Source organism: Acanthopagrus latus, chromosome 1 (genome assembly GCF_904848185.1).
Source record: "Acanthopagrus latus isolate v.2019 chromosome 1, fAcaLat1.1, whole genome shotgun sequence".
NCBI lineage: Eukaryota > Metazoa > Chordata > Actinopteri > Spariformes > Sparidae > Acanthopagrus > Acanthopagrus latus.
This window is the reverse complement of record NC_051039.1, coordinates 6,615,089-6,641,773: the sequence shown is the minus strand read 5'-3', so window position 1 is coordinate 6,641,773 and position 26,685 is coordinate 6,615,089. Positions and strand designations below refer to the sequence as shown.

General features: G+C 41.4%; 1 protein-coding gene across 3 annotated transcripts in view; it reads left to right on the top strand.

Moving 5' to 3' along the window:
• The window catches only part of myo15ab (myosin XVAb), a 49,863-nt gene that overhangs the window by 19,946 nt on the left and 3,232 nt on the right, over positions 1–26,685 (top strand). For all 3 annotated transcript variants that reach the window (XM_037115077.1, XM_037115069.1, XM_037115062.1), the window contains 50 exons: positions 3–98; positions 1,071–1,202; positions 1,800–1,925; positions 2,491–2,568; positions 2,964–3,115; positions 3,980–4,025; positions 4,157–4,281; positions 5,259–5,376; positions 5,483–5,658; positions 6,427–6,511; positions 6,632–6,664; positions 6,779–6,860; positions 7,064–7,194; positions 7,435–7,530; positions 7,887–8,015; positions 8,120–8,226; positions 8,379–8,557; positions 9,804–9,876; positions 9,992–10,183; positions 10,574–10,647; positions 10,769–10,842; positions 12,371–12,479; positions 13,169–13,237; positions 13,341–13,405; positions 13,490–13,882; positions 14,898–14,979; positions 15,103–15,198; positions 15,396–15,456; positions 15,800–15,893; positions 16,006–16,123; positions 17,574–17,689; positions 17,788–17,847; positions 18,213–18,288; positions 18,406–18,521; positions 18,614–18,732; positions 19,184–19,325; positions 19,965–20,076; positions 20,185–20,259; positions 21,169–21,374; positions 21,460–21,578; positions 21,883–21,952; positions 22,064–22,136; positions 22,361–22,431; positions 22,592–22,674; positions 22,796–22,926; positions 23,021–23,115; positions 23,527–23,604; positions 23,707–23,803; positions 24,675–24,835; positions 24,934–25,067. In XM_037115077.1, the coding sequence (XP_036970972.1) occupies positions 3–98; positions 1,071–1,202; positions 1,800–1,925; positions 2,491–2,568; positions 2,964–3,115; positions 3,980–4,025; positions 4,157–4,281; positions 5,259–5,376; positions 5,483–5,658; positions 6,427–6,511; positions 6,632–6,664; positions 6,779–6,860; positions 7,064–7,194; positions 7,435–7,530; positions 7,887–8,015; positions 8,120–8,226; positions 8,379–8,557; positions 9,804–9,876; positions 9,992–10,183; positions 10,574–10,647; positions 10,769–10,842; positions 12,371–12,479; positions 13,169–13,237; positions 13,341–13,405; positions 13,490–13,882; positions 14,898–14,979; positions 15,103–15,198; positions 15,396–15,456; positions 15,800–15,893; positions 16,006–16,123; positions 17,574–17,689; positions 17,788–17,847; positions 18,213–18,288; positions 18,406–18,521; positions 18,614–18,732; positions 19,184–19,325; positions 19,965–20,076; positions 20,185–20,259; positions 21,169–21,374; positions 21,460–21,578; positions 21,883–21,952; positions 22,064–22,136; positions 22,361–22,431; positions 22,592–22,674; positions 22,796–22,926; positions 23,021–23,115; positions 23,527–23,604; positions 23,707–23,803; positions 24,675–24,835; positions 24,934–25,067 (5,525 nt within the window). The remainder of the gene's footprint in view (positions 1–2; positions 99–1,070; positions 1,203–1,799; positions 1,926–2,490; positions 2,569–2,963; positions 3,116–3,979; positions 4,026–4,156; positions 4,282–5,258; positions 5,377–5,482; positions 5,659–6,426; positions 6,512–6,631; positions 6,665–6,778; positions 6,861–7,063; positions 7,195–7,434; positions 7,531–7,886; positions 8,016–8,119; positions 8,227–8,378; positions 8,558–9,803; positions 9,877–9,991; positions 10,184–10,573; positions 10,648–10,768; positions 10,843–12,370; positions 12,480–13,168; positions 13,238–13,340; positions 13,406–13,489; positions 13,883–14,897; positions 14,980–15,102; positions 15,199–15,395; positions 15,457–15,799; positions 15,894–16,005; positions 16,124–17,573; positions 17,690–17,787; positions 17,848–18,212; positions 18,289–18,405; positions 18,522–18,613; positions 18,733–19,183; positions 19,326–19,964; positions 20,077–20,184; positions 20,260–21,168; positions 21,375–21,459; positions 21,579–21,882; positions 21,953–22,063; positions 22,137–22,360; positions 22,432–22,591; positions 22,675–22,795; positions 22,927–23,020; positions 23,116–23,526; positions 23,605–23,706; positions 23,804–24,674; positions 24,836–24,933; positions 25,068–26,685) is intronic.

Here is a 26,685-nt window from a genome sequence, read left to right as displayed (position 1 = left end):
AGGAGCTACAGGTGAACAGTTTTGAGCAGCTGTGCATCAACTACGCCAATGAAACTTTGCAGTTCTTCTTTAACAGGGTCATCTTCCAGGAGGAGCAGGTCAGGGAAACTATAAAATACTTCAGATTTTCACACCGAGGATGGATTTGCATCTCAAAAGACATGAGTTAACGGAGTTAAAACTGGAATAATGATTACATTTAATGTATCCTCACTATGTGTTTTTATATACAGTTAAGTAAAGCCAGTTTTCTACATTACATTGATTTTTTTCTTGGCTATATAAACACGTTTTTAACATTTAAATTGTGTTTCTAGCCTTTTAAAAAACATTGCCCTATGTTTACATACACAACGTAATCCTTGTGGTGAACTTCAACCATCAAAGTTCCTTCACTAAAAGTGCTTATTTTTTTACCACAGAAAAGCTCTTTGTGATGTTTCGGAACAAAGTGCTCTATTGCAAAACAAAATGCAGGTGGAACTAACAAAAAGCGAACTTTATCAACAAAGCTCAACCCAAAAAACAAAAGAGGGCAATGACAAAGGTTAGACAAAATCAAACAGGAAACTGAACCTCAAACCCAAAATCATGACAGAGGGACATTTTTGTTAAAGAGTAAAGATCCTTTTTGTTTAACTAGAAACAGCTGCCATGTCACTGTAACACAAACAGTAATTTTATCATCAAAAATGTACAACAGAAACAATGTGAAACTCATCTTGACTGTTAGTTCTTCCAACAATCGCCAACTCTGGTTAGGTTAAAATAGAATAATTTATGACATTTGGAAAGATGGGTTTAATAATACTGGAATATCCATTAAATATTACATTTAAATAGCAAAGAAAGACTTGAAAGTGTTGATATGAAGATGGATGAATGAATGAAGATGAAGATCTTATTTGTAACTTGACTCTCACAGCAAACCTACAACAAGGTCTTTAATTCTTACACTCCTGTGGACACAACAATACTCCAGCTGAAATGAAAACTGCAAACAACCAACACTGGAGTTAGAGGAGTTTTTACATGCAGCGACCTGATGAACTTTTTTGCTGTGTGTGTAGGAGGAGTACATGCGGGAGCAGATCCAGTGGCAGCAGCAGCCCTTCAGCCACAACCAGGCCTGTCTTGACCTCATCGCCGCTAAGCCTCATGGGATACTGCGCATACTGGACGACCAGTGCGGTTTCCCTCAGGTACGTCCACACCTGCTTAACTAAACTCTTAATTTTAATTGATGCAAACAGCACTTAATTAAAGCAAAGAGCATTAATAATTCCTTACTTCATAAAAAAAAAAACTGTTATTTAAATGCACAAATCAAATGATACCGACTCCTGTGGTGAGTGTTTTTTCATTAGAAAAAGTTAGATTAGATTGCAAGAAACATCTGAAGTCTTAAATTATTTAGGCGTATTGTGAAAAAAGCAAAAACAGTTGAGAATAACTGATGATTCCAATAGTCCATAACTTGGTTTTGAAATAAAAAACGATCCCACGTATTGGATTCCTCATATACCAGGACACTGGAGAGTATTATAGTCGGCTCTGATCAATACAGAACCATCCCACATGCTCACTTAATTGCCAGCCTGCTGTTATCATTATTCCCGGGGCTCCTCATGTAAGAAGCTCATGTTGAGATAAACGTATTAAGAGTCGTCGCTCAGAGTGAAATATGAACACGGTGTTACTGGAGTGCTGAGGCCGTCTGCTGAAGACACATTGGCAACATGTGTGTTGGTGCTGTGAGGATGTCGTTTCTATGGTTAACCGTCTCCAATCATCGCTAGGCAACAGACCACACCTTCCTTCAGAAGTGCCACTATCACCATGGAAACGACCCGTTGTATGCCAGGCCAAAGATGCCACTGCCGGAGTTCACCCTGAAACACTACGCTGGGAAGGTCACATATCAGGTACCTTCCTTCCTTTCTTTCTTTCTTTCTTTCTTTCTTTCTTTCTTTCTTTCTTTCTTTCTTTTCTGTCTGTCTTTCTGTCTGCATTTCAAATATTTCCCTCTCTCTGTCTGTCTCTCCTGTTACTGAATCTTTGTACAATCTGTCCCTCGGGAATTCATAACCTAAAAGGTCTCTAAAGGTAAGACATACAACATCAAATATGTTGATCTTCCTATGTGACCAGAGGAGGTGGGAATGATCAGCATTCAGGTGCCCACACAATCTCCAATACTGCTGCTAGTAAGATGTTGTTGTTCTTTGAATGATAGCAAAATAATAAAGCCTTTGGTATTTCTACTTTTTGTTCTGATTGATTCTCGCCGGATATACCTCCTTTTATTTCTCTCACACAACATCCCCCGAAATAAATCTTTTTTGTTTGTCATATTCCCTCTACAGTTGATTAATGCTGCTACATTTCCCCCTCTTGGATTAATGTGCACAGGGATTTTATACCTCTGTTTGTCTGCTTTTGACTCTGAATCTAAACTGTTGAACACTTTTCTGATGTTTTGTGCCGCAGGTGCACAAATTCTTAGACAAGAACTTCGACGCGGTCCGCCAGGATGTTTTAGACCTCTTCATCCAGAGCAAGAACAGGGTGAGATTTGCGAATACACGTTTTTCTTTTGACATTTTTTCTCCCTCTTTTGTTCTGACACTTGCAGTATTCCTACAATAACAATTAAATATCATGATTGTCACTCATCATCTTGTATTGCAGTGCTTTGGCACAGCACAATTATATGTTATGACTTCTGCTTTTAACTTTCCAGTTAAGTGCCCATTTAGAGTAATTATTGTTTTGAGTCAGGAACACGTTTTCAGTTGATATTAAGTTGAAGTAGAGCTAAATGCAACCATTATGTATTCACTACACTTGCCTGCTACAAATATCACCCAGCTATTATACGACAGGACAGACTGACTTTTCACACTTTTAACTCTTCGTCCTCTGTGGTGTGTGTGTGTGTGTGCGCCTGTGTGTTTATACAGATTGTATCCAGCCTCTTCCTGAAGCACTCAGAGTCGGCGTCTCAGCAGCGGTCTAATGTGCGGCGCAGCAGCACGGCTCGTCGTTATCAGGCCAACACAGTCAGCGCAAAGTTCCAGAGCAGTCTGCAGGAGCTGGTGGAGAAGATGGAAAGGTTTGAATGAAATAGTGTTTAGCCATAATAACAAGGTGGAGACCTCTGACACACCTTTATTAGATCAGTAGAGAAAGGTCAAAGTTTAGTTGTGATGTTATTATAATTGCCCTTCCCCATTATCACCCATTAAATGTTTGCTTTTCTCCTGAAAAAGCAGACATGTATATTTTACTTTAGTGGCATTGAACCTGTCAGTGTTGACTCAAAATGATAATGAGTCACACTGATTCGATGTGACTCATCATCAATGGGTAGGTGTTTGAAAGACATAAAGAGTGACTAAGAGTGTCTCTATCCCCACATGTGCGTGATGTGGGGACCAGGGAATGAGTCAAAGATTGATACATAATCCGGCCTTGTGCCTAAACTCTGATCAGTTCATTTTTCAATTAGACTAACATGAGATCTGTTCTAAAGACCGAACAAGTCCCCATTGTCTTTTGTTGGGGCCATTTATCTTGGGGAGATTACTTTTACTTTTAAAGTGAAACTCTCACCAAAATGCAACCTAGGCTTTTTTGTGAATGTATATGAGTCAAACCTTCGTGTGAAAGCAAAATTACGACGGGGCACTTTTAAGATTGACCTTATTTTGTTTTTTCCAGTTAAGGTGCTCCTAAAGCTTAGTTCCATATAAATGCACGGATAATTTGTTGTTTTGCTGTTAGCAAAAAACAACATTGAAAAAGTTGAAAAAGGAGCCTCATATAAGAAACAATACTAAAATCAAAAGCTGGAAAAGTCATGTGAGAAAGTTGTTTTTCCTTAGTTTCAGTTGAATAGTTGAGCAGTCATATCCTGAGTATTCATCAACTCATACATTCATTTATCCATCCATACGTTCTCATCTATCTGTGACAGGTGTAACCCTTATTTTGTGCGATGCATCAAGCCAAACCATCATAAGGTATATTTCCAAGTTGGGTTGATGTGTGCAGGTTTGCAGTGGAGCATTTTAACTGATATGTGTAAAGCTCATGTGTTAAACCTTATTGTGTGTATGCATTTGTGTGTGTGTGTGTGTGTGTGTGTGTGTAGGAGCCAGGAGTGTTTGACATGGAGCTGGTCAACACTCAGCTACATTACTCTGGTATCATGGAGACCATTCATATCAGGAAGGAGGGTTATCCAATCAGATTTCACTTTCACAGCTTCCTATCAAGGTTGGTGACTTAGAGATCTTCACATTAAGCATCTTTTGAGAGAAATGTACACTCTCAAGACTCTCTCGTCCCTCTGTGAAAACATATTTAAAGGTGTTATTGTGAATCATTCAGCCATTAAATGTGGCATTACATCCCCCCACCCACCCACCACTGCATTCATGGTAAAACACCACTGTTGTTGGAATCATCTGCCCTTGTCAGAAGTTTGAACCAACTGTCAGAACTCATGCACAGAGATAAACACAGCAATCATTTTGGACCTGACAACAATTAAGGAATAGTTAAGAAAATCTTGCTATATCAAAGAATGTAAAAAAAAGTAAGTAGTTAAGTAAAATGTCAAATAAAATAGCCAGGCGCACTGGCACTGATGTATTGTCAGAAAAGGTAAATGTCTCCATTACAGAAATATCCCTCAGAATTCTAATAGAGTCCTCTAATATGGGCATTTCAGGCTGTAACACTTTTCTTGTAATAGATTTATTTCTTGCAGCCAAAATCAGCTTCCTTCCCTAAAAATAATTGTTTCTGCTCCCTCCACCACTCACCACATTCAGCTTGTCAAAACTTGCCTGAATTATTGGCTTTCTCTGACGAGAGCACAATTCACACGCCATGCTGAAACAGCCATCTGGCACATGCCAGCTCCTGCAGTAGGTAACCAGCTGAAACCACTTGATCTCGCAGCATCTCTGGCCACTGGCTGCCAAAATAGTCTGACTTACAGCATTACAGATAAACAGTTTTAGAGTCATTCACAGCCAATTAGATTCACACCCAAACTACTAAATACAAGCAAATACTACCGAAATTCAGAATACCCAGAATCCCAATTAGACTCACACCGGGTCTCGCATGTCCTCAGCCAAATGTCACAGAGTTAAGACGCATGTTGCAGCTTCACTGATTCTTGTTGACATTTACCTCAGAATTCGTGGTTGATTGTCATTTTACATTTGTGTTTGTGTGCACAGGTATAAATCCCTGCTTTGCCTGAAGGATCTTCCACCTGCAGATGGAGAAAACTGTGTCATCATGCTCCACAAACTTGGTCCAGTCAAGAACGGCTCGTATCAGCTGGGAGTCAGTAAGGTGAGCTCACCCAGTAACACACACTTGAACAATATAAGGCCAAATGAGTCACCTGTAAGAAATAAATACTGTTTAATTTAGGCTTGTGTTGCTGTGTGTGTGTTAGATTTTCCTGAAAGAGGATCTGTATCAGCTATTGGAGGGGAAGCGTGACCGTGTGCTGAACATCGCCGCCATGACACTGCAGAGATACACCCGCATGTGTTTTGTTCGAAAGAACTTCATCAAGTTCAAGCGGCGTATGGTCATGTTTGAAGCTCGCGCCAGAGGCTACGTGGCCAGGTAATGATCACCTGGCTCATAAATATACTTAAATGACTCATTTAAGTAAAGCCAAATGAAATTAAAGGATGCCTTCAGCAACTCAGCTAAAGAAGGACTTCTCTTAGCAGGGTGTTTGATAATTAATGCACAGAAAAGAAAAAAAAAAGAATATAGAAAAAAACAGGAAAAATGAGACATTTTTGTTGTGACTGAGGTTCAGCTTTTGCTAATGGCAGCACACTGTCCTGCTTAAGTCTGGAGTTTCAGTCCTCAGCTTGGCGATTTAGTGTTTGGTTACATGGAGCCAAATGGGTCAAAGCTTATCACAGACAGTCTACTTCTTTCGTCCTTGATGTGAGGAGACAAGGCCAGAGGAGTCAAGCCGTGCTCATCCATCAAAGGTGATGGATTTCTCACTCACTGCAAGTCTCCCAGAAGCTGCAGACGTGATGCAAATTAACATTTTATTTGAATGTTTTAAAATTCGCTTACCGGCTTAATGAGGACACTAAAAATGGCTATAAAATCAAGGTCAGCCATCCAGAAACTGTAATGATATTCCAGAGATCGTTGGTCACGCATTAATGAATTTAGAGAAATTACCCATCATGCACTGAAACTGTAACTGACTCTATAAGTGAGACAAGGACACATCCTGCTACACCAGTGGTGCTGTCTGTTCTAATTACGGCCATTGACGTTACAGTCAGATGTCAGACTGAACTGTTTCCACCTTTTTTCTCTGCTCTCTAACTGCATCTGAATAATCCATCTTTTCCAAAACAGAGAGAAGTTTGTTCTGAGGAGGAAGTACCTCATCAGGTTCCGCTCCACCGTGCTGCTCATCGTCAACCGCCAGCGTTACATGAGGGTATGCACGCCGTGTTTGTGTCTGTGTGGAACGGAGGGAAAATTCTGGGGACATCTGTTTGTAAAAATGAATAAAAAATGAGCAAATGTGTGAAGTTTGATACTGTTGTCTTTCTGTCAGACAGTAGTGGAGCCTGCAAGGAAGGCAGAGGAGGTGAGTGAAGGATGAAATAAAGTGAAAGTGTCTGAGAGATCAGGGAGAGACACAGTGCAGGGAAAAAGATGAAGATGTAGCATTAGTGTGTAATATAAGTGTGTATGTGTGCAGGATCGCATCAACAGAGAAGTGGTGAATGTGACAACGCTGCCTATCCCTGCTGAGCTGGCAGCCTTGCTTCAGGCAGCCTCAGGTGCGCGCACACACACACGCACACACACCCTTATACACACAAATACAACACACTGATCTGCAGTCAGTTGCCGCTATAAATAAACTTCCATTAACAGATGAGTTCAACAATATTTACTGTCATATGTCTGTGATGACACATGGCCTGTGCTTTGTGTGTGTGTGTGTGTGTGTGTGTGTGTGTGTGTGTGTGTGTGTGTGCAGGTGGTGAAGAGCTCCATTCTGACTGTTTGGCGGTGGTTCAGGCTCCAAAGGTTCTGGTTGACCCCCAGCTGACCCTGCCCCTGGATATCAACAACTACCTCATGACACACTACATCCGAGCCATATTTAGGGTAAACACACACACACAAACACACACACACACACACAAACAGAGGAACACAGAGGAACACAGAGTCAACATGTGACACATGAATAAAACATAAGTTATCCTCTGTGTCTTCCCGGGACAGTGTTGCTGTGTGGCTCTAACTACGTAAACAGTCACTGTTTATATTAAATTCTGAGTGTGTTTGTGTGTGTGTGTGTGTGTTTGTGTGTGTGTGTGTGTGCGTGTGTTTTGTGTTTTGTAGGAGCCACTGTTTGGGATGCTGACAGCCCCGCTAGAAAATTCTCTTATTCGAATGGATGAGGAGCTAAAACGAGGAGCTGTGAACGTTTTCATTCTGGTACTGTTGTGTTTACATGCTGCTGGGAAACTCCAGCTTCCAGTGTTATGCTGGGAAATATCTCAGACAGATGCAAAAAAAAAAAAATCTCCTTTTTTTGTTTTAAAAAGGCTTTTCTATGTTTTACCATCATGTTTTCATGGTTAAAACCTCTAATCTGTAGCAGTACAATTTTCAAGAGCCTTCGGGTAAAATACAAGCCTTAAGTTTGCTCTCATTCCTGTTATACATCATGTGCAAGTGTCCACTGCTTACTGGATATGCAAACATTTTGTAGATTTTGTAGTATGCAGAAGCATTACGTGAAAAGCTGCAACTAAGAAGCTCTCTGTTGGCAATGTCTCTGCTCCTGATAGATACTAAGATTTATGGGTGACCCCAACTTAAATGGGGCTCAGGAGAATTTGTTTGGGAACTACATCATCCAGAGAGGACTTGCCAATCCTAGCCTACGTGATGAGATTCTGGCTCAGGTAGCCAATCAGGTGAGTTTGTTTTTTTTCCACCCAGTGCCCAAATAAGACAGAATCTTTCACCGTTATTGGTCATTTTAATCTCTTTACTTTCATATTCTCTTCTTCTCCGTCAGGCGTGGAGGAATCCGAACATTTTGAACTCAGAGCGTGGTTGGCTCCTGCTCTCCTCCTGTCTGTCTGCCTTCCTGCCCTCTCAGAGGCTGACCAAGTACTTGTTAAAGTAAGCAACACAGTAAATATAAACATTACTCTACAAAGAAAAGCAGCACCTCTATATTTATTTGAACACTATCTGTATCACCTGCTTTTCCTGTGTGAGCTGTGTGCGTGATTTCAGTTCTTGCGACCTCTTTATTGTGCTTGTTGTTATAGGTTTGTGTCAGACTATGGGCCGGAGGGCTACGACTGTGTATGTCAGCACCGTCTGCTTCAAGCTCTGCAGCGGCTGAATGTCGGGCCGGAGTATGTCCGAACGTATCCACCCTGTCTGCTAGAGTGGACTGCCAATCGCAAGAGAGCACACACTGTTCTCCACATACACTGCTTTGATGGTGAGAACACACACACACACACACACACACAGCACATGTTGTTAAATGGTCAAGGAGGGGATTTTAAATTATTATTTAGAACTGCTTGCAAAATATTTCTTTACTCAGCATCTATAGTTTAAGGGTGTTTTAAAACCTGCTGCAACATAATAATTTTCTGTCAAAGTATGTCTACTAAAAGAATGTCTTTATGCCACTGACAGGCTCAGGTTGTTACAGAGATAGACCTTTTTTTTGTTAAAGGCCCAACAAGATCCTTTTTGTTTATCCAGAAACAGCTTTTACATGTCTCTCTCCAAAGCCACCAGACTCCATTGAAAAAAACAACAATTTTACCTTGCAGATTTTACCTCACAGAACATGGGACTTAATGGTCCACTGCTGCCTCTGTTGGTCACTTTGTTTGCATGTGATTCTGGTGTTTCAACACATGAGTTTTGATCTGAGATGATCATTTTAAAGTGGAAAATTAAATAGTGCCTAGTTTTACAAATGCCAGAGTTATGCTTCAGGTGCCCTTGAGCGAGCACCGCACCGATATCTGCATCTGTGGTAACTATTCAAAGAATTTTATGCTGCCACTTTTGCCATGCATTTCTTTTTAGAGAGATATTATTTCTCAAGATTAACTGTGACCTCCTATATTCCTGCAACAGAGAGATAACCATATTGATTGTCTAAAGAATTGTTGTGTCCTTACCCTGAATATATTTGTGTTGCACTCTACACATTGCTAACATATGAAGAAAACACAGAACACCTGTACCTGTTTGAAGCCTATTTTTGACTACCTATGACTTTTACTCCCTCTCATTGACCCAACCCCAACTTTCTGTTTTTTTTGTGTGTGTTTTTTTACCTGAGCCCAGTCAGTGTGTGCACTCTTCAGCACAACAGAGTTATCTGTCTCTCTCTCATTTCCTCCTCTCATCCAGCTAATCTGTCCTCTGGCCTTTTGGCAAGTCTGCCAAGGATTAGACAACACCTGATACTCTCTCTGGTTCACCGGCTGTGTTTGTGTGTGTTTGTTGATGCTGGTGTCTGCGTAAATCTTCATACACAGACAGTGGAGGTTGTTTGCAACCTTGTTATAGTGATACAGTTGGGGAATTATTTCGTAATCTGATTGAAATGGTTCTAAATGCATTTTAAGATGAAAAAAACACAGCGTGTCGTTTTACAACTGCAGGTTTTGTTGTGTAATTGCTGTATCTCAGAAGCTATTTTCATGTACTTTCTCGTTCAGGTACGTCATTCCTCTGTCCTCTACACTCCTGGACAACAGGAGAAGAAATGGCCAAAGACATCTTACAACACAGGTATTATCTTACTGTAAAACATCAACATGAAAATACTGTGTGTCGCTTGGACTGCAGGGAAAAAGGAGAAAAAAAAAATCTGTTTGTGTGTATGTGTGTGTGTGTGTGTGTGTAGGGGCGTGGTGGAAGGCCGTCGAGGCTGGTCAGTGCTGCTGAAGGAGCCGGCTCAGTGGGTTGAGCTGGAGGGCTCAGACTATGTTCTGGATCTCATGTCAGACCTGGAGCTTCCTGCTGACTTCCCTAAACACAGCAGCTACTTCATCATCTCTGCACAGGAACCAACCAGAGTGCGGCCCAATGCCAGCATGTGAGACACACACACATACACACACACACATACAAAAAGATAAGATTGTTACTGTCAAGGTTCAAGTGGTAGGAAGTAACTAAGTACTTTTGCTCAATGCTAGAAAAAAATTGATTTTGTTGACATAAAGACAGCAACAAAATGTCTGTACAGCCTCTTAAATTACCCGGTTTTTAGCAGTTGAAACAGGAAGTGAACAGTGATTAAAAGTGGTTAAACAGTTTTCTCTTTCTAGGCAGCCTTGTTGTTACGCCACCATCCAAATTTTCTAATAAAACTGATGTACTTTGACTAAAGTTAAGGCTCTGGGTGTTCCTTCCACTACTGCAAGTTTAAGTGCTGATAAAGATGCTGGAGTTATTTGAATTCTTGTTCTCTTTTGTTTTACAGAAGCCTGTTAGGTGGTGGGTTTGACATGAATAATGACGTCATGTCTTCAGCCATACCTGGCTCTGATGGACAAGGTACTCATATAAGCAAATGAATATGAATGCTCACAGACACACTTTTAAAACAGTATACAATAAAGTCCTCTCCTCTCCTCTCCTCTCCTCTCCTCTCCTCTCCTCTCCTCTCCTCTCACAGACTTCGAGCCTCAGAGAGGGATGGATCGTTATCTCGACAGCCTGTTTGACCCTGTCCTGTCTGACGGAACTGGAGTAAGTTACATAATTCACTCAGACTGACACTCTTGACCCCTTGAGAGGAGATTCCTCTGTCAACCATTAGCTGTCAGCCACTGTACAGCTCTATTTCTGTGTTACCACGGAGTGAGCCCACATCATAACGAGTGTATTTGTTAAAACATGGGCTTAAATTAATATTTTAAAAAAACGAGCTAAATGCTGATAATACAGCTGGATCATTCTTGTCATTCATTCATTGAATAAAAGTCACAATTTTACATTTTAAACACATGAACAGTATAGATAAACTGTAGCAGTTCCCACACATCTCAGAAACATTTGGTTCAGGCCAATCTCCTGGAAATCAGACTTTAGGCCTTTTTTAGCGCAGTGTACAGGAAATAAGGAAAGTTTGTCCTTCTGAACTGAAGAGAAAACCTAAATCGTAAAGGTACACGTTGTTGTTGCAGCTATTATTTATAATAAGGTGCTTTATCTGTAATCCAGGACTTCAGCATACATTTGAGGGGGCAACTGTAATAGAACATGAAGTAAAAACCTGGTTTGCTACTTGCACATGTAACAACAAGCAGTAGAAAGTGTTGAAATTGTTGTACACTGCACGTAGCAGATGGCCGAGGTGTGGTGTTTGTCATGAGCTCTGTTTGACTTAGAGCTTTCTTTTCCGCTCATGAAAAATACAGTCGCGGTAAAATCTGATGATGGTTGATTGGGTTAAAGTCTAACGTATCTAGCCGGGGCAATGGTGCAGTGAATGCTGGCCATGTTGGATCTATCAGTCTTCAGCTGGGACACCGATGTGGTGAATGTTAGCCGTGCTATCGGATGTGGCTGACAGGGATTAGCATGTATCAGATGTGTTCTACAGACCTCTCCCAGCAACCTATTACGTTACCCAGTTACTGTAACTGTCACAGCCACTAGATCGCCACGGTGATTTCCCACCCAGGCAACGCGGGGATCTGCTTACGAGGAACTGACACTCTGGCAAATGAAGGGCTTACTATTTAATGAGACATGGCCCACAAACACACACACACTCCTGTGGATTTATGGGTCAGTGGCTGATTTCTGATGGATCGGCTGCACACGTTAGAGCGGGATCCCTCTGATCCGACAGTCCAAAAGTGCTCAGATTACAAAAACGATATGAATATGTTTCATCATTCTGTGTGTCTCCCTTTCAGACGCACTGATCAAAGGAATACTCACATCAGTTTATAGTTTTCTCCTTAAGAGGTTAGCAGTGGGTTCCCACCAGTCATGTCAGAACTGGACGAAACATCCACAGAAACTTATAAAAACCACTCTTGCAGCATAATCCCAATCTTTATTGTTAATGCTTAGTTTCTTCACAGTATGGGTAAATACAATATCTCTATATTATGTTGCTGTAAGAGATAGATTGATTATCAGGACCGATATTCAGCATTTTCATGATTATCTGTATCAGGGTTTCCTGTGTCCCATTGCCGATAGAATTGATTATAAAAAAAATGGGCTACTTTTGTTTGTCTTGCCTGTCTGTCTGTCCTCACAGGAAGTAGAATCAGCTGCAGCACTGTCCAGCAGGATGAAGGGGGCTGGGGGAGTTGGAGGGGGGTGGCAACAGGAAGGACGGTCATCCGGCCCCCCACCTCCACCTGGAGGTAAATCAAAACTCACTCCTTGTTCACTCATTCAAAAGTACAAGTACATCACATCATTTTGTCTCGCGCTTGTAATATTTGTTCATGATCAGTCGATTATTCTATAAGTCACCTGAAAAAAGTCACACCACGAATGCGATATGATTCACGATTAATGAAAATTATCTTTATTGCATCTCAGTTTTCATTTTCACAGCAAAAAAAAACAAAAATGAATGTGATGATGTGACATTTGTTGAGGTGTGAACTGATCAAATGTGTTCTTACATTTGGAGATTGAGATTTGCAGATTGGTGCAGCACCACTGTACTTGATTATATTTGCTGTTTTTTCACACATTTTACCTTCATCAAAAAAAAAAATTGCGGGCCTACTGACAAATATTTTGATAATCGCTTCAACATAACAGTTGTTTTTCAAGCAATATTGTCAAACATTTGCTGGTTCCAGCTTCTCAAATGTAATCAGTTGCTGTAAATTGTTGACAGCTTTCTCTTCATGTTACATTAAATTCAGGTACTCACATAAAAACAGCAGATAGCAGATTCAGTGCACTTAATTTGGACAGAGCCTTAGACACACTGGAAGAACCTCAATAACTCTCTACATCATTAGCACGTTTAATAAAACAAACATACTTAAAATCAGACAGTGTTTTGATGTGTGTGTGTGTGTTTGTGGGTCCACAGCTGTGAGAGTCCTTCCTGTGGGAGGCGTGATGACGCCTCCTGTTGCTGCAGTGGCACCTGTAACACCTGGTGCGTATCAACTGTGAGGAGACACATGAGAGAACAAACTCATCAGAAATCATTTATATCCCTCGATCCCGTTGACTGTGTCTCTCCTCCTCTTCTCCTCCAGATGCCCAGCAGGATGTTTTGGCCCAGCAGCAGCAGGCTATCATGAACCAGCAGGCCATCATCATGGTGAAACCGCCGACTGAATCTCGATTGTTTATTTGTTCCCGCGCTCTTGCTTTGGATTTAATACATCATCTTTTTGTTTGTCAGGCGCAGCAGATGACCATGCAGGCCATGGCCATCGTCAGCAGCCCAGTGACGAGTCCCCCGACCTCCCCGATCACAAGCCCTCCCATGAGCCCTCTGCTCCAGCACCCTCCCAGCCCGTACTTCCCTGCTAGCCCCTATGCTGTCATACCCCCAAGTCCATATGCTAACATCCCACCCAGCCCCTACGCTAACTTCATTCCCACTCCCTACGCCGAAACAAACATCCCTCCCAGCCCATATCCTCCTCCTACTGCTCAGCAGGAGCAAACTCCATCACAGCCTCTTGCGGGGCCCACAGCTCAGCCTCAAGCAACCCACCCTAACCCCAAACCTCAGACGAGCTTCAGCAGAACTAACAAAACTGAGCCAGGACAGCCTAAAGCTGCTGCACAGGTCAGTAACTCATCAGACATGTGAGGTAACAGTCTAAAGGAACACATTAGATAATTATTCAGTACTTTTTAATTCATGAAAGATGTTAAAGTTGTAAAATCCAGCAACAGCAAGCAAGGTCTTCCCAGGAAAAATGATATGCAGATGCAGTTTCCTTTTATGGGAAGAGTGGGTGGCTTGTCTGCTTCAAAACAGGAAGACATCAGAATGATGAGCAAAAAGTGGTGAGCAAAAAAGAGGTGCGGAAACAGATGGTCCAAGATAAAAAAAAAAAAAAAACTTATTTCTGTCATTGAGGGGAATGCAAGTGCGACAGATCATAAAGAGATGGTAAAAACAAATATAACGTGGCATGTAAAAATGTGCACCTTACACAGACCACAGTCAGAAAAATGACAATAGCACACAAAACTTGCGTTGTCCTCCTCTGAAACTCTAAAAAACAAAAAAATATCCACAGCAGCCATGACGACATGTTTGGCTCTATAGTCTACACTGCATGGCTTTACCCTGGTGCACCCTTCTTCTTCTTCTTCTTCTTCTTCTTCTTCTTCTTCTTCTTCTTCTTCTTCTTCTTCTTCTTCTTCTTCTTCCTACTGAATCAGAATTTGTAAATGCTGTACTTGTTAAATATATCTGTAGTCAAAGTCTCGAAACAGAAGTGAAGAAGGGCTGAGTCAGGTACAACTTTTCTTTTGTTCTGATCTTAGTTGAGTAGTTTAGTCATTGTATTATGAGATGTTTTGATGCCAGTCCACATTTTTTTGGGATGCCGCAAATAACAATTGCAACGAAGATACTGACAAAAATAATTATGCTGAATTGCAGGTTTATTTCTCACGTTGCTGCGCTGCGTAACAAAAGAAATGTGCTGCATTTACAGTCCAGTACAGTGTTGTTTTTCTTCTCTTCTTCTCTGCTCTGACTTTGTCCTGACTTCAACCAAACCACAAGAGACATAATGTCTGCAAAGCTGGAGTGCAAACCCTCTGCCCTCTCTGTCTGAATCTTTCAGGTTCAGTCAGGTGAGGACAGCGTCCCTCGGAGGAAGGCTCCAGGCGTCCCTATAAACAAGGACACACCAGTCAGGAAGTTTGGTAAGAGAGAGAAACAAGAGGGAGTGACCAAGCAAGAATCAGAGAGGAAGTCCCTTAAACTTAAGAGAGCTTTACACAAGAGGGCATAACTCCTTGTTGGCTGTGGTTTTTTATGTTTGTTAGCTCCAGTTGTGACGTCTCCTCCGCCCCCTGCTGGAGAGGTGGTGAAGTTCTCATCGCAGTCTGCAGATCACGTGGTTCCCAGCCAAGCTATCCAAGGTATCTGACTTCAAAAGCTGAAAAACGCTGATGTCATGATTCATAAACAGATTTATATACAATGACTGAATGATGTAGTCGATTAGGTCAGCTTTTTCTTGATATCTAACAATCACATCATTTAGTATTTTCAGTTGAAACATTGCCAAAAGAAGAATTTGGTGCGTAATCTACATTATTACATATTTCTGTCAAAGAAATCATCAAAAGATACAACTCCCCGCCTCCGGCGCCAGACCCACTTCCTGCGGGCAAAGGGTGAGATCTCACACACACACACACACACACACACACACACACACACACACACACACACACATAGACATAAAGGTAGAGGAGTGGGTACAGTCCTCTTGATTTAGGCTTGTAAATAAGCACAGCAGTTGATGCTATCCTCAGAATTAACTGCGCATACTGTGAAGCCAGGACTACAGCAAACCGCTAACAGACACCGAGTGGGATGTTGTAGCTCACAGCGAGCACACAGCACCAGAATTATTGTATTGACATGCACAAACACACGGATTACACAGTAGAGTACATTTGTTGTTGATCTTGTAAACTGCAATATTTGATGTTGACATTATGTGGATGTATTTAGGAGACCAGAGGGGAAGTTTAAAAAGAAGCAAACCCCTCGTGATGAAGCTTTACAGATCCTCAAACCCCAGATGGACAACCCTCCTGCTCCACAGGTACACAAACACACACACCAACACACACACACGTTTCTGCAAATTCATCAGCACACGCAGAGATTTGGACGTGCACCGTAATAAAAAAAATCTTCTTTTTTTGTCTGTCCAGCCCAAACGTCCTGTAGCCGCCTCACCGTCTGCATCTGCAATGAAAGAGGGAGGACAAAAACCCACCAAGACCACCAAGACGAGAGCGCCTGTTCGCCCTCTCCCCCTTCCTCCTCCAGGTACCAGAAGCAGACCAAATCAGGCATAGATTGTGAGGCATTCGATTCACTTTGTGTGTGTAGTGTGTTCTGTGTGGACTGCAGGGGTTGCTGGGAGGAAAAAAAGACCCAACATTGCAGAAGTCTCGCAGCAAAAAAAGTAAAAAGCAAATCGACTTCATGCTGCGGTGGCCAATTACATAAGCCAGAGGTCATGCGAAAATGAGACTTTATGATAATATAACCTGCTACAAAAATACTTAGAATGGAAGTCTTTTTTCTTTGAAGTGCTGCTTGACATGACACGTTTGGTGTCTGGATGAAACCAGGCCAAAATAAGACAGACACACAAACATTAATTCTCAGTGCCGCAAGCAACATCGTGCTGCCAGGAGACTGCACCATCAGGGGAGAAGAGATACTCTGCAAAACTCCTCTGGATGGAGAAAACCTCTCTGGAAGAGTTGTTGCTGCTGCCAAGCCAAGATCCGGAAATGGGCGCCATCCAAGTAGAGTTCGTGGTCACAAACCAAGCAATTATAATTCCCAGTTGTGCTGAATAACCCTGTGCTAATCACCGCAACGCCCTGATTCGGTCTGAAAGAGGCACTCTTGTGTACATCTTCAAATACAGAAAACTTTGTTGAAGCTTTCTGGTTTTGTCTCTCACCAAAACTAAACAGTGTGTTATTTCTAAGAGGTTTATTGCAGGACATAAAATCAGCCCACAGTGTTTCAATCAGCTTACAGTCTTCTCCTTTATTCATGACTCTTCTGTTCACTGCTGAGCTTCGTGATACTTTGAAGCAATAAAAAAAAAATCAATTTAACTTCTTATTTACACCATCAGCATCGAAGATAACCTGTTTATTATTGATCCCTATATACGTTTTGACAACTAATTTTTTATTATTTTTTAAACAAAAACTGTGTAGCCTGCCATCTAGTAGAAGGGAAGAAATGAAGTGATCTGTAAAATTTCCTGCTGGGACATTTGATTGGAATAAATCAAGTCTGCACCTGATAAGCCACTCCTCAGTAAAATGTAGGAGAGAGCCACACCCCAAACAAGCAAACCCACAGAGAGACTTGTCACCTCAACGCTCAGCAGTACCTCTTCTGTAATATGCCAATAGTTACATTCACCCTCTCAACTTTATTCTGTCAGATTCAACCTTGTTAATGCAGAGAGTGACAGTTCGTTCACACCAGAGGCAAATACATGAAACCTATTTATTACCAATCAGCGTGTTCCAGACAAGGTCAGGAGTACAGAGGGGCAGTTAAACAGGACCACACTGACTCTCACAGCAGGTTGGTGGCACGGCGCCATATGACCCTACTAATGTGCAAATTGTGGAAACGCGTCATCTTACTCCTTTATTCTCTGAAGTAAGAGTGGAGCAAAAACAGCGAGAGGCAGTCAAAGTGTCAGGATGAACTGAAACAAAATGTGACCTGTCTGGTGCAGTCTCTCGAGAGCTTCCTATGGAGACGGAGACCATCCAGACGCAGCTTCATCAGAGAACCAATGAGGAGCACTACACCTACACTAATGTCCCCTGGAGACTGTACCTCAGGAAGGAGGTGTGTGCATGCACAAAGAACAACACTGATCAGCTGTCAAAATGATTGTGTTTTATTTTACTGTTTTACTGAGTTTTTTTTTTTTCTTTCTTTTACAGGTTTTTTATCCCAAAGACAGTTTCAACAATCCTCTGGTGCTGGACCTCATCTTCAAACAGGTAACTTAACCTGATGGAAAACCTGACCATGTATTTCCTGATCCTGATTTTAGGGATATAACAAATTCAGAGACACTCCAATAACTTGCATCACACTAAGCATCCATCCCAATATAGGCACTGGTGGTCCAAAGGGTATCGAGAAAGTTGAATCAATGTAGGGTTAATGGATGGAAAACATTTACATGTATCTACATTTGTTTAATATGTATGGAAAAAAAAGTAATAAATGCACTTTTTTTTAACCTCTCACCAATTGTACTCTGTGTTTTTACCTGACAACAGAAAAGATCAAACTAAATCATCTCCAACATTACCTGTGCTGTGTCCTCCTCTCCTGTCTTCTCCTCTGTTCTCCCCTGCAGATTGTGAACGACACTCTGTCAGAGGCGTGTGTTCGCATCACGCGGGATGAAAGGCAGAAAATGAAAGCTCTTTTTGGTAGTCTGTCTGTTCTTCCTGCAGACATTTTTATTTTTTTTTCATAACCGAATGCCCTCATGCAAACGCATCTCTTTGACATTCATGAGTTCCTGTGTCTGTTTGTGTGAATGACAGCTAAACACAGAGTTGAACAGAATATGGATCCAGTGGAGGAGCACGTGAAGAAGACAATCATCACGGCAGCCAGGGAAACCTGGGAAATATACTTCTCCCGTCTGTTCCCTGCATCGGTGAGGATGGTAGATCCCCAGAGGATAATAATTACTGAGTGTGTTTATTTCATCTTTATTAAACCACTGTGTGTGTGTGTGTGTGTGTGCAGGGTAGTGTAGGAACAGGTGTGCAGGTGTTGTCGGTGTCCCACAGCGGTATTAAACTGTTGAAGACAGTAAAAAGCAGCGCTGCAGCTCCAGACTACTTCAGAGTGCTGCGACCTTACACGTAAGTCCTGTTTGTTCTGTCTTTGTTTGGAAATTATTTAATGTTCCAGATAAGTTTATTTTACTGTTCTGTGTCGGGTGAGTTGTAAATCACAGAGAAAAATATCAAATTTTGTCATTTTATCTAGTTGTTCCCCAGTTTGTAATGAACCATTATTGGATTTTTAAAGCTTAAACAGATATTTAAGAGTTTGACATTTCTGTTTGGAGGCCAGCTGATATTCAGGTTCTCGGTTTGTTCCAAATTGTCTGATTTCAGGTTCCTAGTTCAGGATCTTTGGCTTATTTTCAAAACAAGACATTTTTAGGGCATCATCTTGGGCTTTGGAAAGAGATTTTTCACGGTTTTCTGCCATATTATAGAAGAAACAACACAACATTAATTGTGAAAATGATAAACAGATTAGTCAACCAAAAATAACCGTATAATCCTAATTGCGATTTTTTTTCAGCTATGCAGACATCCTGTTTGTAACCATCCCCTCTGAGAACATGCTGGAGTTCAATCTGACCAATGAGAAACTGATCCTGTTCTCAGCCAAGGCACGGCAAGTCAAACATCTCATCGACACCTTCATCAATGAGATCAAGAAGGTACCAGTTCACACAGACGCACACACACAAACATAAACAGACACAGGGTTTTTTTTTTTTGCAGGTTACAGTTTGGCAAGTTAAAACTATATTATGGCGGCTGTAGGTCAGCGGGTAGAGCAGGACGACCAGTGGTCGGAAGGTTGCTGGTTCAAATAAATTAAAGAACAAACAGCACTTTCGTATTATTCAACAATAAACAACCAAAGATAGAAATGCAGTTTGTTACAAAGTTTGGTTTAAACCCTATTCTCTGCAAATTAATCAACAAATTAACAGATTCTGAGAAGGAAAATTAACCAAACATCTCTTATTCTGACACCCGTATCAAAAACATTTGTTCATGATACACATTTCTGTTTCTCTGCTCTTTCTCAGCTTGTTCAAACCTGAAACCAGTTTGCTAACAAATTAACTGCAGACAACAGAAGTAGTCTCCCGGAGTTTGTAAATGCGATGATTTTAGATTTTACCTCGATGGCTTTTTCTTTCATCTGCACAAACTGAATGTATCACAAATCAGCAACTGAAGCAGCAGTAAACGTAAAATCTGAATACGTGTGTACATATAACATTACAGAAACCTGTGTGAAAGTCTGAGCGTATTAATCTGTGTGTGATCTTTCTCTCCGTCTTCAGGACTCAGACTATGTGATCGCAGAGCGAAACTTTGTGACGGACGACCGCTCGATGCTCAGTTTTCACAAAGGTGACATCATCAGGCTGCAGGTTATGGACGGCCTGGAGAAGGGTGAGACACCATGATACATGTTAAAGAAATCCTGTCATCTTATTAAGTGAATCTATGATCTGAGAGTGTTTGTTTGTGTGTGTTTTTTGTCTTGTGTGTGGCCTCCAGGTTACAGCTACGGCTGTGTGGTGAGAAAGAAGGTGGTGTATTTAGAGGAGCTGAAAAGAGACACTCCAGACTTTGGTGAGTACTCATTAAATCAGTTTATTTTGATACCCAACCAGATGTCAGCGTCATTGCCAAGGCCTAAAAGTAAACAAGGTGACAATTCAGACTGACAGCTTTGAGAGATTTACTCACCAAGAATGTGTCTGTTTACCCTGGAGGTGTGATGGTATCTAAAGCCGAGGAGAAGTAGGTGCTGTGATGTTGACGGTGCCGGCAGCGCTTTTTAAATGCAATATTGTATCAGAAAATTATATTTCAGATAGAAGATGGCGATGCAATTTAAAAAGTATTGATTCGTGTCATTTTTTTCGAGGACACAAAAGATGAAATACGATTGCAGGTGAGAAGTCACGTCATTCCATCGCTCAACAGATGCTGGATCGTATAAATTCAGTGTGTGCCTCCACACATGCTTTTGTTATTTACACTGATGTATTTATTTTGTCCTTAAAATCAAACACCAAGACTTCATGAATGAATGAACCTCACAAAGCACACACACACGTTCAGGTTTGAATCTTTGGGTATGTTTTGCTCAGTGCCTTGGACAAGTGTTGAGGCATGTTTTAGCTGTGGCTGAGGCTAAGCTTACCCTGAAGTGAATTCATTTCGCTCAATACGTTGTCCTCTCAAGTGACGGAAATACCCATGTGTATGGTATCTATAGTTAAATCAAGGGCTGTATTAAGTGCCAGGTTATCAGCGCAGCCACAGGGAGAGCTAAGTCTTGTAAATGAGAGAGAAAAGCGTGCAGATAAGGATCTGACTTGTTTAAATGAAAAGCTGACCTGCTGTAGGAAAGGCAGATTGTGATCAGTACTCTCAGCAGAGGTGACAGTTGTTTAAGGACACAAAGCCCCCAGGTGCTGAAGCTTTTGTATGATTGGTTGTTATGATTCCTTCTGCTCCGTGTGTGCGTGTCAGGTTGGAAGTTTGGGTCTGTGTTCAGCCGCTCCGGTGCGTTCCCAGTCGAGTGCGTCCATCCGATCGCGCCTCCTGACTTCCTGTCCCTGCCACTGGACCGCACGGCAGAGCCGCGGGGAGGACCGGGACAGTTTGCTGTGTCATCAGCCATCGCTGTCGCCGTGGCGTCCACCATGGCCGCACATGAGATAGATCAGACGATTGAGGTACACAGACACACCCTCACATATAGAATGTTTTTGTTTTCATATTTGTTTAGACTGTTTTTCACTGCCAGTCTCTGATTTTCAGAGGATCTCCCTTGATGGCTTTGCTGATGGAGATCTGGACGAGAGGCTTCTGCAGGACAGTAAATACGACATGTTGGAGTTTGCCAAGAAGTACTTCAGACAGGACTCCAAAGGGAAAGGGTGAGACAAAGGAGGAAAATGTGCACACTGGGTGAAAATCCTCATAAACACACAGAAACACACAAACCTCACACAGAGACCATCTTAAATTCAGCAGTGGGACACAGTTATTACATAAACTTACTGTACTCAAAGCAGCTTTGTGTACATTCCCCTAAATGTTTACAACAATGTTCAAACCCAGAGAAATCTGAGAGGTTAACTCAAAGTAACGTTTCATCAGATTGTACAGAGAGAGTGAAGAAGGAAGGTGATGACTGTTCTGAATGCTTTGTGTGCACTTTGTGACCGATTTTGTTCTCAGAGATTCACTGAAGAGCAAAAGCAAGAACAGAGAGTCCAGAGAGCCCATTGACATGATCAAGTTCTCCAAGGTGCCTTTTTCTTCTACCTTAAGCTTGAAGCATCCTTGAACTGTCATATTCTGATCATGTATTTGATGTACTGAACAGTATAAATTACTCTTGTGTGATTTTTTTTTGCAGACTCCACTGACTGAGTCTCTGATAGAGTTCACGGACACAGCCATGAACAGAGTGGCAGCTGATCTCTTCCTGTGTAAGTTCTCGCCTTCGCTCATCTCTCCTCTAATTACATCGTCTCATTACATTTCTCTCATTACATCTGGGCTCCGATTCACCCTCCGTCAAAATGACATGTTCTTGTATCAGATTTTAAATACACAAGTGCTCAATTACTCAACAAAATCTGATATTTAATGTTTAAATATTGCTGACCTATGTGTTTGTGTGTGTGTGTGTCTGTTGTGTTTTTTTGTGAAGCGGTGATGCGTTTCATGGGTGACGCTCCATCACGATCAACAGAGCAGGAAGTGGTCAGCACATTTCTCAAGGTAAACACACACAGTTTTTTTTTCTCAGCTACCGTTTTTGTCTTTAATAGTTTATTAATCTTTATGTGTTTGTTCCTGTGTGTGTGTGTGTGTGTGTGTGTGTGCGTGTGTGTGCATGCCTGCATGTGTGTGTGTGTGTGGTGTGTGGTCGTCCCCTCAGCTCATAGGAGAGTTCACCTTGATGAGGGATGAGGCTTACTGCCAACTCCTCAAACAGCTTACTGCTAACACCAGCTCCAAACCGTAAGTCAGCTTTAACACATTAACAAACATACACACCACAAACCAACACACAGTAAGCCTGAGTCTGTGTGTGTGTGTGTGTGTGTGTGCATGTGTGTGCGTGTGTGTGTGTGTTGTACAGTGATAGTTGTCAGCGAGGCTGGAGGCTGCTGTACATCCTGACTGCTTTCCATCGCTGCTCTGAAGTCCTCAAGCCTTTCCTGCTCAAACACCTGCAGCAGGCCTCTCGCAGCGCCGGGGCACAATATCAGGGTATGAAACACACACACACACACACACACACACAGGAGTAAACCCGCTGTACATTTTAGCAAAGCCAACAAAATGTAATGTTTTCTTTTAACAGGCATCGCTAAAGCATGTGAGCAGAATCTGAAGAAGACGTTTCAGTACGGTGGTCGCACTGTTCCACCCAACAGCATGGAGCTGAAGGCCATGATGGTCAGTGCCTGATGACGAAGTACCAGTACTTTCTTACTGTACTTACGTAGTACTGTACTTTGGTCTCTGCAACTTTTTACCTTTACTCCCTGCATTTTAACACATGTTCTCTCTTCTCCTTACATACCAAACAGGCTGATTACTTACTAGTTTTAATGTGTTTGAGGGGAATTATTTGTTATTTTTATTTTGCGTTTTTGCACATATCCCTCCCAAAATCACAAGATCAGTGTGTATCACCCACAACAGCTAACCTAATAAGATGAAACACCATAAAAGACACACAAGTGTTTCTACCTCTACCTGAATACTTTTGCTGCCTCTGTATATGTGTAGGTTTAGGAGTGTTAAGGTCCTTAAAAATCAGTATGTGTACAATATAAACTAGAGTGTGTGTTCGTACTTCCTCAGGCGGGACGTAGCTCAAAACGTCAGCTGTTTCTCTTTCCTGGAGGCATCGAGCGTCATGCGAAAATCAAAACGTGCTCCGTGAGTGTTCAGCCTGCACTGTTGGCAATTCCGGACCCCTGGTGTCTGTGAGGAAACTGCTGTAATAATTCTGTGTGTTTGTGTGTGTTGTGTTTTTTTCAGATTGCCCTGGAGGTGATTGAGGAGCTGTGTTACGAGATGGGTTTGCACAGACTGGAAGCCATGGAGGAGTACGCCATATTTTTAGTCACCAACAGAGGTGTGCTTGCAGACGTCTGTTTCTCCGTCTCTCACACTCTAACTCACATTAAAGGACGTATCAGAGCACAACGGTCGATCCTCTTGTTGTTGTCAGTGAGGCAGATCCACTCACAGATCACATGTCAGACTGATCTCTGGTTTCTAGATGTGGGAGAAAGTCCCTCATGAGTCAGGTTGGTGCTGACATGGTTAAATCATGAGAGAGTTCCTGGTATCACCATCATCATTTTCATTTCTTATACTGATATCACAACGCTGTCCACATTGTCACATTTTTATATCCCATAAGTTAATAAATATGTACAGTAGTGCTTCATCTCATTCTGAATGAAGCTTTTGTTATTGTGCGAATTGCTTGTGCAGCTTTGTCACGTTCAGTTGCACAACACTCCGCCTCTTTCAGTCTTATAAAGGTTTCAGAGCTGAAAGATTTAATGATGATTTTTTTGTTTTGTAGTGAAGCACTCACTCCAGACTCTTGCAACAGACTCATGCTGTTGTTGTCGCTTTTGTTTTTTTCCTCCCTTATCATTAAATATCTCCACATGATAACAGCTGGCAGCTGCTCTCCTCGTGTGCTCGTGTGTTCAGAAGCACAGCAGGTCACACAACATGTGGCTATACAAGTATTAGCACAATGTTTTAGGGTTTTGTGTCAGTATGTTTTATTTAATTTTAGAGGTCAGACAGGTCTTTCATTATAGAAAATATTAAGTTTTCAAGTGAGTCTTTTAATTCATCTTTTGGGTAAGAATTCTGCATTATATATGACTGAACCCATGTTATATTCTTTGTTGGTTTGTGCACTTACAGTAAGTTTACTCAAGGTAATATTTCGCTGACACACACGTGTTTGTGGGTGTGTCCAGGTCAGAATGTCCGTCCGCTCAACAAGCACGAGTACATCCTGGACGTTGCGACAGAGGCCGAGTCAGTGGACGCCAACTACAGCTTCTGGTTCAGACGAGTCATCTGGACTCAGCCCCTCAAATTCGAGAACGAGCTGTGTGTCGCCATGCAGTACAACCAGGTACGGCAGGTGGTGTTTCACATACACTCAGCATACATGTACGTATGTGACCTACATGTGCATGTGTGCTATGTTACTGTGTTTGTGTGCATGTTCAGATTCTGCCAGACTACCGCAAAGGCCTGCTAAACGTTCTTCCACATGGAAAAGTGAGCGATCAACAGTTCCACCAGATCTCCAAACTGGCAGCTTTGCAGCACAGAGCGAAAGACATCATCTTCATCCCCAGCATGTGAGAAAACAATAACAAGTGAAAATTGTCTGCCACAGGGCAGAGTGTTTGACAATACAGCCTCTTTTCTCAGAGATTGATCATTTCTCTGTTTACTTATTTATTTTTTTCCACACATCAAGAAGGCACATGTCATACTGAGGAGAATACAGTTCTCAAACAAAACACAAAGATGTAATGCTTTAGAATAACCCTCATTAACAAATGGTATATTTACAGTTAATTAAACTTAATAGTTAGTGCTTTATAAATCATTTATTTAGAAATTGTTTCTAAACATCACTTTATCACGTCCATCCAAATAATGTTTCTAGATGAACTACACAGTATTTATTATCCATTTATAAACATTGTAAACATCATGAAAGGACAGCACATCTGATCATTTGGGCTGTGGAGCGATCTAAAGACAGCTCTGTGAGCGTTCATCTATTGTGATGCGCCAAAATAAAAGTGAAATGAGCATATTTTGTCTTCCTTGACTTGGACATTTGAAGTGTATCACCCCCTCATGGTTTTTTTGGAGTATGATCTATGGATTTTTTAAACTAAGAATCCTATTGTTGAAGTGTAACCTCCTTTAAAAATTTATTGTAAAGATCAACTGCTACTTAAGCATAATTTACTTTAAATGTATAATTTATTAATCATGGTTATCATAAAGTTTTACCCAAAAAGAACATACATTTAAACATTTTACTTTTTTCGTACAGCACTATCTTGTGTAGATATGCAGCAATATATACAGATGCAGATACAGATAGAGGTCATGTTTCTATACTATCTGCCACTTTACTTAATCATGACTGTTAATTGATTGTGTTTACAGATGAGAGTAAGTCAGAGCAGTAACAACAACAGAAATAACAAACTCAAGAAGAGTGAATAAATGCAAAAAGAAAAATGTGTGTATACAAAAAAATCTAATTACTTAATTTAATCCATTCCCTTAAACAGCACAGTCATTTCACACAATCAACACCACCTCAGATTTTCTCCACGCTTTTCATTTTCTTCTTTTTCGGCTTTCATTTTGCCTCCACATTCTTGATTACACTTGAAGTAATTATTGTCCATTTTCTAAGTAAATATTCACACTTTTTAGTCATCATGGATTAGACGTTTCCTATTTCCCTGTTAACACCAATCAGACTTGTTAACAATTTGTGGCCAAAATATAAAGTAGAATTACATTGTCTCCCAAAAAATCAAACAATTCCATTTTACTTGTTTCAGCACATTTACTAGAAAGACCATTAGATTTATGTCCATGTGTTGTTGTTAAATGTTTTATGTTCTATTATTTAGATGTTTCCCCTGATTTTCAGGTTTTTTTAACTTATGTTCAACAACTGCAGAGGAAGATGCTCACTGTTGAAGAGACCAGAATGCACCCGGTAGTTCTTGTGTTTAAAGTGCGTGTCGGTATATTTTTCTCAACAGTAAAAACTCCTGTCCTGTCAGGCTCTTACTGCTGTTATCACTGTCTCTGTCCACCCACACCGAGCGCCGGCAGCAGAACCGAACAGCTCACTGAGTAAAATAATTCCGACAAACGTTGAGAAATCATCGAGCGAAGCCGAGCAGTGTTAATCTAAGATTCTGTTTCTCGTTTTCT